The sequence below is a fragment of the Pleurodeles waltl genome, chromosome 2_1, assembly GCF_031143425.1.
Source record: "Pleurodeles waltl isolate 20211129_DDA chromosome 2_1, aPleWal1.hap1.20221129, whole genome shotgun sequence".
Classification (NCBI taxonomy): Eukaryota; Metazoa; Chordata; class Amphibia; order Caudata; family Salamandridae; genus Pleurodeles; species Pleurodeles waltl.
The window spans coordinates 353624897-353637067 of record NC_090438.1 but is presented as its reverse complement, the minus strand read 5'-3'; the positions used below and the strand labels follow the sequence as shown (position 1 = coordinate 353637067).

The following is a 12171-nucleotide window of genomic DNA, read 5'->3' as shown; positions in this document are numbered from 1 at the left end:
AACGTAGAGGCCCATCTCCTCCCTGAGCCTGTAAAAGGACTGGGAATCCCATCCCTGGGGCAAGCAAAATTACTGTATCTGGGGGGCTCTTCCCTGGAACACAGTAGTTTACCTGCCTACATTAGGGTGACAAGAAAACACATATTTGATTCAGCCTGGCAGGAACATTTTTAAAGTTTCTACCAGGTAGGAGCAGACATGTCTTCCCTGCCAGCAGGAACACAGGCAGGAAAGGTATGGCTGCTCTCACTTGATGGTAGCTCTAAAAAAGCTCCCACCGGGTGGGAGCTGACTTCTGTTCCACTGCCCATGCGCCAGCAATCCCTTGGACCCAAAATGACTGGGGGAGGGGCACTGTGCTATTGGCCATTCAATGTGTGGGGTTTGCTGCCTGCGGAGTTTTGGATGTAGGCCCTGCAGCTAAGCTCCCACTGCATACAGCCAAAGGACATGCAAGTTGGGGGTTGGTCTTACATGTGGCAATAAAATATTACTTTTGCATTAAGAAACCTAAAATTCACTGAAAAAAACAAAGTTAAAAGTAACAATATTGTTAGGTGAGAATTTTAGTGACAATCTAATGTTTTAAAAGAAAAGAAAACACTCACATTCACGAGTTATATTATCTCAAGTAACTATAATTCATGCACTAAGGAACTATAGCTCACCCACTTGCCATGCACGGCTAATTACCCCACATATTACATCACTCATGACATCTTCTGTGACATCATTGTCAATATCACTACAACATTTGAAATAACATCATTGATGAGAAGACTGTGCATGACGGAAATGTGAAAGCCCAATCAAAACCTTTTGTGACATTCAGTGGCAGGAGTCTAACACTTCAAGTTCAAAGTTGATTCAGACAATCAAGGTGTGCTCATTGTGTTTTTAAATGACAATGTGATTGCTGACTGTATGCAGACAGCCCTCTGTGGTTGAGTGAGTCTTTGTGTATGGTGCAGGACAGCCTAGCAGGTGGGCATGTCTCTAAATCTCAGTTAAAAGACATTTCGATAGATCAGTTTCATTTAAGATACTGATTTGGGGAATCCTGCAATTGGTTTATTATTAAGGCCATTTGGTATTGCTGTATTGAAATGTGTGTTTTGACCACTGACTTTGTGTTGCACCACTTTGCACTTGGCTTAGCTGCCCACCGTCACATTAGTGTTCACCAGTTGCAGACTCCATTATGTATTCAGTTTAGCCTTAGATTCATTCTGCCTATTGACTTTCTCATAGCATTAGACACTGCCATGTTAAAGGCTTCCAGCGATCTTCCACGTTGTCTGTCTGTTTTCGAGCTTTTTCTCACCAAGGGCTTTGGTTGATAAGGATGTACTCAGACGGCAGGGAACGGCCTTACATTGACTTAACATCTCGGGATTGTGGCCAAACCCCAACGTGTTTTCAAAGCATATCTAAACTAGCCAGCATGTTTGAATACTTCTCACACAACAGGAGGGTTTTTTCCAGAAAGTTCCTTTGGTTTTTTAAGATATAAAATAGACCAGTGCTACAGTGAGAGAATCAAAAGCCTAAATCAGGATTAAGACATAAAATGCCTGATATAGATTTCCCATGAGGGAGGAGGTCTCTCTTTCTCGCAGTCGAACAGGGTCATCGGTTTGCTGGCAAGAGAAAGATGAAGCACCTGACAGGCCCTACTTTGATGCATTTTTATTAATTATTTGCTTTGCAGTATAATATAGATACATATATTTGCTGTGTATATTACAGTGGAGAATCATTTTGGTATGTTTTCATTTCATTGCTGTGATTTGTTTTTAAACATGTGCTTTCAACATGCTAATCTCCTTTTAGGAACCTTGTGTAGTGAAATAATAGATGTCTTCTTTGGACTAAGAAGTGCATTCCAGAGACTTTTTTCCAGTGTATGAGCTTTTCAGCTCGGTCATTAGTGAAAAGCAAAACAATTGCATGCTATACTGTATGGCTAATCTGACACTGATGCTCCCTCTTGCCACAAGTATACACAACACCTACTGGTCCTGAGATGCGTTACCGAACAATTTCTGAATGTGTCATGCAGCCATGAAGGTGTAAGTTGCAGTCCCCATTGGCTTCAGTGTGTGTTCCTTTTTTATTTAGTCTACTTATAAATTGGTCACAGAACACCCAAAAATCAGCTAGCACACTCTTTCTGGTGTTACATATGCTATTTACCAATGAATATTTTCAACATAAAATCGTTTATAGTGTGATCTCCCTTTATTTTAAATTTTAGAGATGTTTACTGTTGCCAGTGTTTTCATTAATACCACATTTTGTAATTGTAGGAACACTTGAAATGAAGCTCTGAATATACCCAAACCTTACATATATTTTTCAGGATCTGAACATGAAAGTTCAGTAAATGGGAGCTGACATATTTGAAGTAGAATGACTATGGCCCTCATTCTGATTCTGGCGGGCGGCGGAGGCCGCCCGCCAGAATTCAGCCCTCCATAATACCGCTCCGCGGTCAAAAGACCGCGGAGGGTATTATGAGTTTTTCCCTGGGCTGGCGGGCGGTCTCCAAAAGTCCGCCCGCCAGCCCAGGGAAAAACTCCCTTCCCACGAGGATGCCGGCTCGTAATCGAGCCGGCGGAGTGGGAAGGTGCGACGGGTGCTGCTGCACCCGTCGCGTATTTCACTGTCTGCTATGCAGACAGTGAAATACTAGCGGGGCCCTCTTACGGGGGCCCCTGCAGTGCCCATGCCATTGGCATGGGCACTGCAGGGGCCCCCAGGGGCCCCACGACAATCCTTACCGCCATCCTGTTCCTGGCGGGCGAGCCGCCAGGAACAGGATGGCGGTAAGGATTGTCAGAATCCCCTCGGCGGCGCAGCGAGCTGCGCCGCCTTGGAGGATTCTTAGGGGCAGTGGAAAACCGGCGGGAGACCGCCGGTTTTCCCTTTCTGACCGCGGCCAAAGCGCCGCGGTCAGAATGCCCAAGGGAGCACCGCCGGCCTGTCGGCGGTGCTCCCGCCCCCGTTGGCCCTGGCGGTTCTCTACCGCCAGGGTCATAATGAGGCCCTATGTCTGGTGATTATTTCATTAAGATAGTTCACTGGTGTTTGACCTCACGTCCTTGGAATGGTATTCCGTTATATGCTTTGCGCTCACTCCTCCTGTTTTGCTGATTTCGTTTTTTGCTGGCTTTAGGACTAGGACACTGATAACCATTGCTAAAGTGCTTGTGAATTTTCCTTCAAACATGGTAAAATAGGCCTAATCCTTATTGGAAAATTTTATTTATTTATAAGCCCCTATTAAATAGTAACACATGTACACATGGCCTGGAAAATAAATGCTACTATTGGGCCTGTATCGCTCTTTATGCCATCCACTAAAATAGCCTTTTGAAACATGTCTCAGGCCTGCCTCTGCAGCATATAGTGCAGTTCTGAACGGACATTTCAACCTGGCAACATAAGCATTTTGCCAGGCCTAAACCTTACTTTTTATTATTTATAAGACATCTCTACAGTAGACCATAAACGCTCATAGGGCAGGTTGCATCATATTTAGAAAGTAGGACATGGGTGCTTAACTTTTACATGTCCTGGCATTGAAAAAGTCCTAACGTAATTTATCACTGTTGTAAGGCCCACCTCTTCTATTGGCTAACAGTTAGATACCTTATTACATTTTAATAAGTGCTAACTTTAGGTTAGAAGCAGATAGAGATATGCTGTTTAGACTCAAATAAATTGTAATTTAAAATGCTTGCTCTTTAATGGAAATGTTGGATTTCAAGTTAGAATTCTGACAATGCCACTTTTAGAAAGTTGGCATTTTCTCCTCCCAACCATTTGTGCCTTCTGCCAGTGTCCTCAGTTACATGACTGTGAGTGGTCCTGCCTTTGGGGTTTCTGTAATGCTTCCAGATAGTAACTCAGAAGGGTCTGGGGTTTGGACAAAATGGGCCATTCTGGCAGGATGGTTTGGAGCCTTGATGGGGAAATAGAAGAGCTTTTCAGAACCAGATGTGGGGGTAAGACAGTGAGTCCTCCCAAACTAAGGCTGACCCCAGGTACAAATATTGGACCTCCACAGTTGCTCACCAAAACAATCCAGGGCCTGTGGAAGTTACAGAAGAAGGACTGTTGTGCTGCCAGATGACTGTCATACTGTTTGAGGAACTTCCTTGCTGTCTGAGAAGGAAGAGTGGACCTCCTTGTCTTTACCACAGGTTAACAAGGGTAACATCAAGGGCCAGTTGGCTGACCTCCTGTGTAAGCTTCATGGACACAAATATCTTCAGAGGCCTCTTTGCAACTGCCCAGTTGACATGCTGGAACTGGCTCTGCCTGGACTAGCAATTGGCCTACTTGAGCCCTGTTGGCCTTAGCTGGAGTGAGCCCCTAATCCCCAAGCAGTACCTCCCAAGGAACTGAACTCTTGGCTGGCATCAGAGTGTACTCCTCCCAAAGAAAAGGTGAATATCCTGAAGTTTGGGCTCCTCACGAATGCAAACTGGCCCATTTGTGTCAAGATTCTGCCACCTGCGATGACTGCCAATGTGAAGCTCCTGTGAGACCTAACCTTCGCATCGTCAACAACCGCCAGCGCAAGCCCCATACATTGTGGTATTGCAAAATGCCAGCCTGCGACAACTACCAATGCAAAGCTACAGCAATGACAGTCCACAATGATTGGCTGGCTCTTTCTGCTACAACAATGACCACCCATGATGCCCGACCTGCTCTTCATGATGACTATCCACAACGCTCAGCCTCCTCCTCGGATCCCTTCTCAAGCACAAATGGCATTCTTCACATTGGATTTTGAAGGTAACTCTTCAGCAGGACTAGCCTTGCGCCTGCTCCAACTCGCGCTCCATCACAGTCAGCCTGAACTTTTGACTTTCCTCCAGTCTAGTGCAACCATAACACCACAAGTGGCACTTTGTGCTTTTAGGCACTGTTCTCACTTAAAACGTTAAAGCTGAATATCTCTGGTTCTACTGATTGGATTTTTGTCATATGAGAATCACTTTATTTATTAAAATGTTCTCTATTTTTCTACATTGGTTTTGAATTTCTCTTGTGCTGTGTTTTCATTTTATTACTGTTTGTTTGCTGCATTAGTACTTTACACATTGCCAATAAGTTAAGCCTGATTGTTTTTGTGCCTAGAGATCAGATGGTTATGCAGTTTAGTGACTTTTTTGGTTCACCGTGAGAAGGATTGAGGTTGTTGACTGAGTGAGGCTTCCACCCACCTCAATCAATAACCCAATTTCTTACAATTGGCAGGTGAGTATGCACCAAAAATATTTATATAACTTGAAGGGCATATGTTTTATTGCTGTAAGAGGTGTGTTAGCCTAACAATAGTAATACTGTGGCTAATAATACATATTATTTGTGTAGGACAAGAAAATTCAAGGGCACTAACTTCTCCAGACAAAAAGTAGCTAGAAGTGGATCATTTTGATGTGTTTACAAATCCAGCCCCTCGCTGCCTCACTAACTGGCTCATGGAATGGCTAACTTACTGACTCTCTCACATTGCTAGGATAATGAAGAACCTTACCTGTCACAAAAAAAGAGCTACTTACAAATATTCTATTTTACCTAAGGCTCTCCAGACAAGGCAGAAGACAAGGGTGAAGAAGATGTAAGGCCAGTTCCACTCATGGTTGTCTTCGATGGTTGAGACCCCAAGAAAGATGAAAATAAGTGTCTCACTAACGCTACTCCACATTTTCATGAAGTATTTTATCGTAGTGTGGGATTTCTGGGAAATATTAGCTTCCACATAGCGTTTCATACTCATGGCACAGGCAATAATTCTGGGGAAAGAAAATCAAAATTAAAAATAATTTACCACTTTATCAAGCAATTTTAGCTTTTTTTGTGGAGTAAAATGTTATTTTAAGTACTTGTCATTATTTACTGACTAAAGCCAATCGGCTTTGTATCACACAGCAGGGTATGCAAATACACAAGCACACCTCTTCTGATACAGTTCATCAAACATACAGGCAGTCATGCACATAGGCCAACGAGGATAAGAGCATATTTGCACACAGACTACCATAAGCATACATTACCATGCAGCAGGGGTCACAAGGTGATGTGCACCAGGACAGCACAAACTGATACGCATCAGAGGAGCACTGTTTATGCACCTCAGAGGAGCACTGGGTGTGGAGCTTCAGGGAAGCACTGAGTGATGTGCCTTTGGGTAAAGGGCGATATTCCTCACAGAACCACTAGTTCATATGCACAAAGTTAGCACTGAGAGCTGTGAATTTGGGAAGCCTTGTGTGCGCTGCTTATGACCTCATATATTACATCACTCAAGACAAATTCTGTGACATCATTAATAAAATCACTGAAACACCTGAAATTGCATCATTGATGACAACACTGTGCATGGTGAGGGCATGAGTCATAGTTACTTTAGGTCATGAGTCATAGTTACTTCAGGTAATAATAACTGGTGAATTTCAGTTGTTTTGTTATTTCAAATGTTATGTTTTAACTGACATTTTCACCTAAATATAACATCCCTTTAACCTCTTTTTATCAGTGAAAATACACATGTAAGTATATAGATAAATAGATAGATAGATAGATAGATAGATAGATAGATAGATAGATAGATAGATAGATAGATAGATACACACACACACACGTGTATATGTATGTATGTATGTGTACTTATATATATTTTTTTTTTCACTGAAAAAAACTAAGGTTACAGGGAGGTTAAAATTAGGATCAACTTTTAAATGCACAAAGTCATAGATATTCAACAGTTATAGGTTTAGTTATTTCAGGAAACTGTAGCTCGCGCCCTAATGTAACTATAACTGGCGCCCCAGCCATGCACAATTTTCTCATCAATAATTGTAATGAAAATTTTGCAGTTATGGTATTAATGATGTCATAGAATATGTCATTACTGATGCAATATTTGGGGTAAGAAGCGATGCATGGAGGGAGAGCGAGTTATGGCCAATGTCATGCTGACAACCCACCCTGGCTGTGTAAGGCAGGGCGAGGCTGCAGGGCATGGCCTATGGCTCACCTCCATATGTAGGCAACCTGGAAGGGAGGCACACAGTCCCTCACCCCGACCTAATTATGGTCCAGGGAACCCATCTCTCATGGCCTGACCAATTAATGTAAGATGAGGGGGGCACATGGACACCCCCTCCCCAGGCCGATTTTGGCCCAAGGGAGCCCATCCCCCAGGGCCTGTCCAGTTATTGAAAGGGGGAGAGGTGCCAGGTGGCCCACCTCACCTGGCTGATTTTGGCCCCGGCACTCCACCCCAGGACCTCACCAATCATTGAAAGGGGAGAAGCGCCACGTAGCCCCCTCTCCCAGGGCTGATTTTTGCCCTAGGGGGCCCAATGACTTGTTCTCAGCATGCCCTGGCCCCACCCATGGATCCCACTGTGAAGTGTTGGGGACCATGGGGTGAGCCTTAAAACCCGGCAGTCCCTTCCAGCTTCCTATGTCCAGCAGGAGCAGGCATTGCTCACACATGCAGGGAGCATCAAAAAAAATTTTTTAAAACAATTTCCTGAGATCCACGGAACCTCCATGATGGTCACTGGAAAAATGAAAAAATGTTTTTGGCCCTGGTGGGAACCCTGGGGTACCCCATCACCAGGCCTAGTGAGTCAGCGTATTCCTACCCTGCCCCTTCTATAATCTGCATCAGCCAGAACCTTCATCGCATATTAATTTTATCCAATTTCTTAACCTCCTATCTGATCTGGTTTCCTTGTTGTCAGCATTTGAAAGTCTTAGAAATCATAGATTTGTTGACATAATCTACTGTAGCATTTGTGTGGCTGTTATAATGCATACGTGGGGTGCCAAAGTGCTTGCCCAAATTGATAGCAATCTCTATCATGTCGAATATGTCACTGGGAGGGTGGTGTTTCTGTTTTAAGTGCATGTATCATGTTGTGAAGGATATCCAACAAGGTGCGGTTATCATGTTATGAGTCACAGTGCCTGGCTGTGTTATGTGTGATGGTATGTGAGAGATAGACAGGCAAAATATAATTAGAATAAGAACTAACCAGCTCAGCCACAGGGCCAGTGAGATGTTCCCCCTGTAGCTAATCTGATAAAGGGCGAAATAAAAAAAGACCCACTAGTCCATACAGCGGCATGAGACATGAAGAGATGCTGTTGAAGGCTTAAAAGGATACCAAAAGGCCAAGAATGGAAATTGGTGACATAATCCATAGCCAAACACCATTTTATTTATTTTATAGGTAGGGACACTGTCTACTGCTGAACAAGTACTCCACATGATGGAGATAGGCATGAGTAATCAGGGCCGGCAACCTGAGCAAAAACTACATAACTTTAACTACATACATTTTAGATTCCATATACTCCAGCTGTGATTAAGCATGCCAAAATTTGGAAGAGAGGTTTACTATCCAAGCTCCGGTGGGCTACCCCTTGTCTTGTTGCATCTTAGACCACAGCTTGACGTACACCCTGCAAATGCTGGGGTGAGAAACAAAGCACCTACAAGGTTGTTTCCCTGACAGCCAAGGGAGGAGCCAGAAAATTAAAATAACCCCCACTTTGAGCCATACCTCCGGTCACACAGAGCATAAAAAGCCAACAAACTCAACCCTCCTTGGAAGAGTTCCACTCAAGCTTTCTTCCTCCTTTTTAACCATCTTATCTCTCCACCCTGTTACCTTTTATCTATCCACTCATCAAACTGTTCTTCCTTCCATCTTTCCATTGACTCACAAATTCAGCTATACTTTCTTTAATCTATCTATCCTTTCACTGTTTCATATATATATTACTTCTTGCTCCTATCAATGTACTTTGTATCTATCCATCTTTCCATGCATCAATCCTTTGTCTTTTCCTTTCTCATTTCACATACAAGATCATTCTTCCATTCAGTCACACTTTCACTTATAGATCCTTCCACTCTTCAGTCCATGCTTTCATCTTTCCTATATTCTTCTTTTTACCCTTCCATTTATCATTTTACCCTTGCACTTCATACATCTTTTCAACCTGCCATCAATTCATTCACCCTTACTTCCTTTCACCTTTTCTTGCTTCTTCCCTTTCATTTTTTGTTCCTTTCATTTACCCTTCCTCCCTTTCTTCAGTTCCCCTTTGCATCTACTAATTTTGCTTCTCCCCTTTTTTACTTTTACATTATTTTTTTATTTCTCTCACTCACACTTTCCATTTTCCTCTCTCTGTGCTTCTCTATTTTATAACTTGTTTTGCTTTCTTCACTGTGCCTTTCGACCTAAGAACACAGCCTTCTGACATAATGTTTCTTAAGGGTGTTATGTATGAGCATGTGCCTGCAAACATCGAATACATGAGGCCCATAAATAATTATTTTTAAGAAGGAGTGAGTTCACCACCCCATGGGGCCCAGTGACACCCCCATTTAAGCTGCTAACTACACCTATGCTGACAGCATAAGAGCAAATCAACCTGCTGTCCTAACCTCTCCATGCACACTGAGGACTTTTCTTGGATCCCAGAGACTCTAGTTCTTTCTAATTTACATAGTAGGCATCTTCTTGACCTAGAGTTTCCTCCCAGAACAACTTCAACATTCATTAATTATAGTGAATGACAATTTGGGGTAAAAGAGAGGCAGTGCAGTATAAGGAGACTTACCACACTTCAATTCTTTCAGCTAGGAAAGCTGTATGACACTATTTGACAGTTCTCAATTTATCCAATCTTAGCCAAGCTCTTCTTCGACTAGTGAGCCTTGTGGAAGCAATTTTTTATGTGCCTACACTAGCTAACTTCCTTTCTGAACTCCTTTGTCTAGTCATTTCCACTCTACCACTCACTACCCTCCTCCTGCCCATTAACGGTGCTCTCTTCTAGATTCAGCAGCCTTTGAACAAAAACAAACTCATATGCAACTGGTGGAATCTACTCTCCTGGGTAACTCTCAATTTAACACCTCTGAATGCTTGCTCCAGCCAGCAGAGTGTGTTGATTGAGTCTACCGTATACTGCAGCTTAAGTCAGCTCTGGGAGACTAAAGCAAGAACCATCGACTTGGTCCATGCAGGCACATTGCAGGGAAACATTTGACTACTTTAAGGCTGTTAACATTGTCTCAGTTAGCCTTATTGATTCCTGGGCATTTGGCTACATCCTGCTGACCCTTCACATTGTGTGACATGACCCACAAACAGCTTTTATCCACATTAGAAGATGAAAGTATGCTGAGCCCTGCCAGGTAGGAAAAATCAAACTAACCTGTAGGAGGGATGGGCGGATATATGGACTCGGAGGCTGTGTAGGTTTCTGAATCTTGAAGTTTTATTGCTGTTTTGTACAAAGAATAAGGTCAGAGATTCCAGGAGAAGTACGGGTCATCAGCACTGGATGAGGTCTTAAATGATATTTTTCTTCTTCTTTTTGGTTATCGTGGGTGGATGTGGCCACCAGTGGCCCCAGAAAAAGAAAAGGGCTGTAAGTAGGATGTCCCCAACAAGAGGTGTAACCATCACCGGCACCTGTGGAAATATTATCATGTAAAACAAATATGGGCCTTCATTATGAACACTGCGATCGCAACCGCTGTGTTCATGCTGACGGTCAAAACACTGACCGCCAGCGTCCCCGGGTCCCTGCCGGACGTATTGGGAACATTCCTGTGGGCTGGCGAGCGGAAACATTGTTTCAGCCCGCCGGCACACAGGAATGCCTGCCCGGGACATTGACGGCGGCTCCACATGGAGCTGCCGCCAATGCCTCTGTGCGGCGGGAGCAGCTGCACCCGTCTCGCAGATCCTGCGCGATGGGGCACTGCACCGGGGCCCCTGCACTGCCCATTCCAAGTGCATGGGCAGTCCAGGGGCCCCCCGGGGTGCTCCGGTGCACCCCTTCCGCCAGCCTTTCCCTGGCGGGGAAACCCGCCAGGGAAAGGCTGGTGGCTGAGGAATCATTATCCGAGGGGCAGCACCGCTGCCCTGTCGGATAATGTTTCCGACTGCCGCCAGGCTGCCTGATGGAGGCAGCCTGGCGGTGAGTGAAGGCTGCTGATGGCGGCCGTCATGGGGTTCATTATGTGGTGGTGTGGCCCGCCATGCCGGCTGGCGGTTTTACCTGCCACCGCTGACATGGCGGGCATACCGCCACGTTCGTAATGACCACCATAGTGAGGTTTTCTTGCATAGGGGTTCCCTTCTCACCCCACTTATCTCTGTACATTCCCTCTTCCTTTTAGCCTATGATCACTCGGTTCTGTAATGAGGAAAAAACACAACACAACGAAAATAAAAAGACCTCAGTATAGGGGATTCTCTCTACTTTATTTTTGCCAGTATGTGCATTGTTAATGTGAGGATCACCAAAAACTGCACCGCAGATTAGGAAAATCATCTGTTCTTTGGGGTATTGTCACACACTGTCTTGTGGAGAATCTCATTTAATCAGCTTAGAGTACAGCAACAAGACTTCCCCAACTGCAACTTTCTTCCCTCTCCCCTTCCTGCTGTATAAACCAACCCACCACAGTGCTTCCTGCTCCCGTCCAGAGTCACTCACCCGCAGAGCGTCAACTCTCCGGATTTGTGGCGGGCAAGACAGGATCCTCCGGTGGCGACCACCACTCCTCGGACCATGTCTTGGAGAGTTCGTCGAGGTTGGTGGGATTGTTTTCCTGGCTCTTATTCCTCTCATCCGGTTGCTCACTCAGCTCTTCCTGACTCTGATTTATTTAATCTTGATTCTCCCACAGATCTCCAATGCTTTCTCAATCTGCTGCTGTTCTTGTGGTTCTCTTCCTGGTTCCCACAACACTCCTTCCTGGGTTCTACTTCTCATCTCCGTGGATTGGCTCATGGCAGTTATAACTCCACCCTCCTGTCCCTAAAAAGAGTAGTCTGTCTTTATTGTTTTGGTTCGTTGGGAGTCCCCTCCCTTGCTGATAGTTTGTTTCTTTTCTTTATTACAGGTGTTGCTGATTACCTGAGCGACCGGACAACCTACCTCAGTACAATGATTCCAGGCTGTCCACCTCACATACCCCATACCACATTAAGGCAGGTCACAATGTCTCAAGCTAGCCTTGTAGACTCCTGGGCACTTGGTTGCATTTTGGTGAATGATCTGAACCTTTGCACTGTGGAGGTATAACTCTCAATGTACCTTTGTCAG

General features: G+C 44.5%; 1 protein-coding gene across 1 annotated transcript in view; it reads right to left on the bottom strand.

Moving 5' to 3' along the window:
- The window catches only part of LOC138259736 (sodium/hydrogen exchanger 2-like), a 503208-nt gene that overhangs the window by 339368 nt on the left and 151669 nt on the right, over positions 1 to 12171 (bottom strand). Inside the window, exon 4 of the mRNA XM_069207631.1 lies at positions 5596 to 5813. Within this exon, the coding sequence (XP_069063732.1) occupies positions 5596 to 5813 (218 nt within the window). The remainder of the gene's footprint in view (positions 1 to 5595; positions 5814 to 12171) is intronic.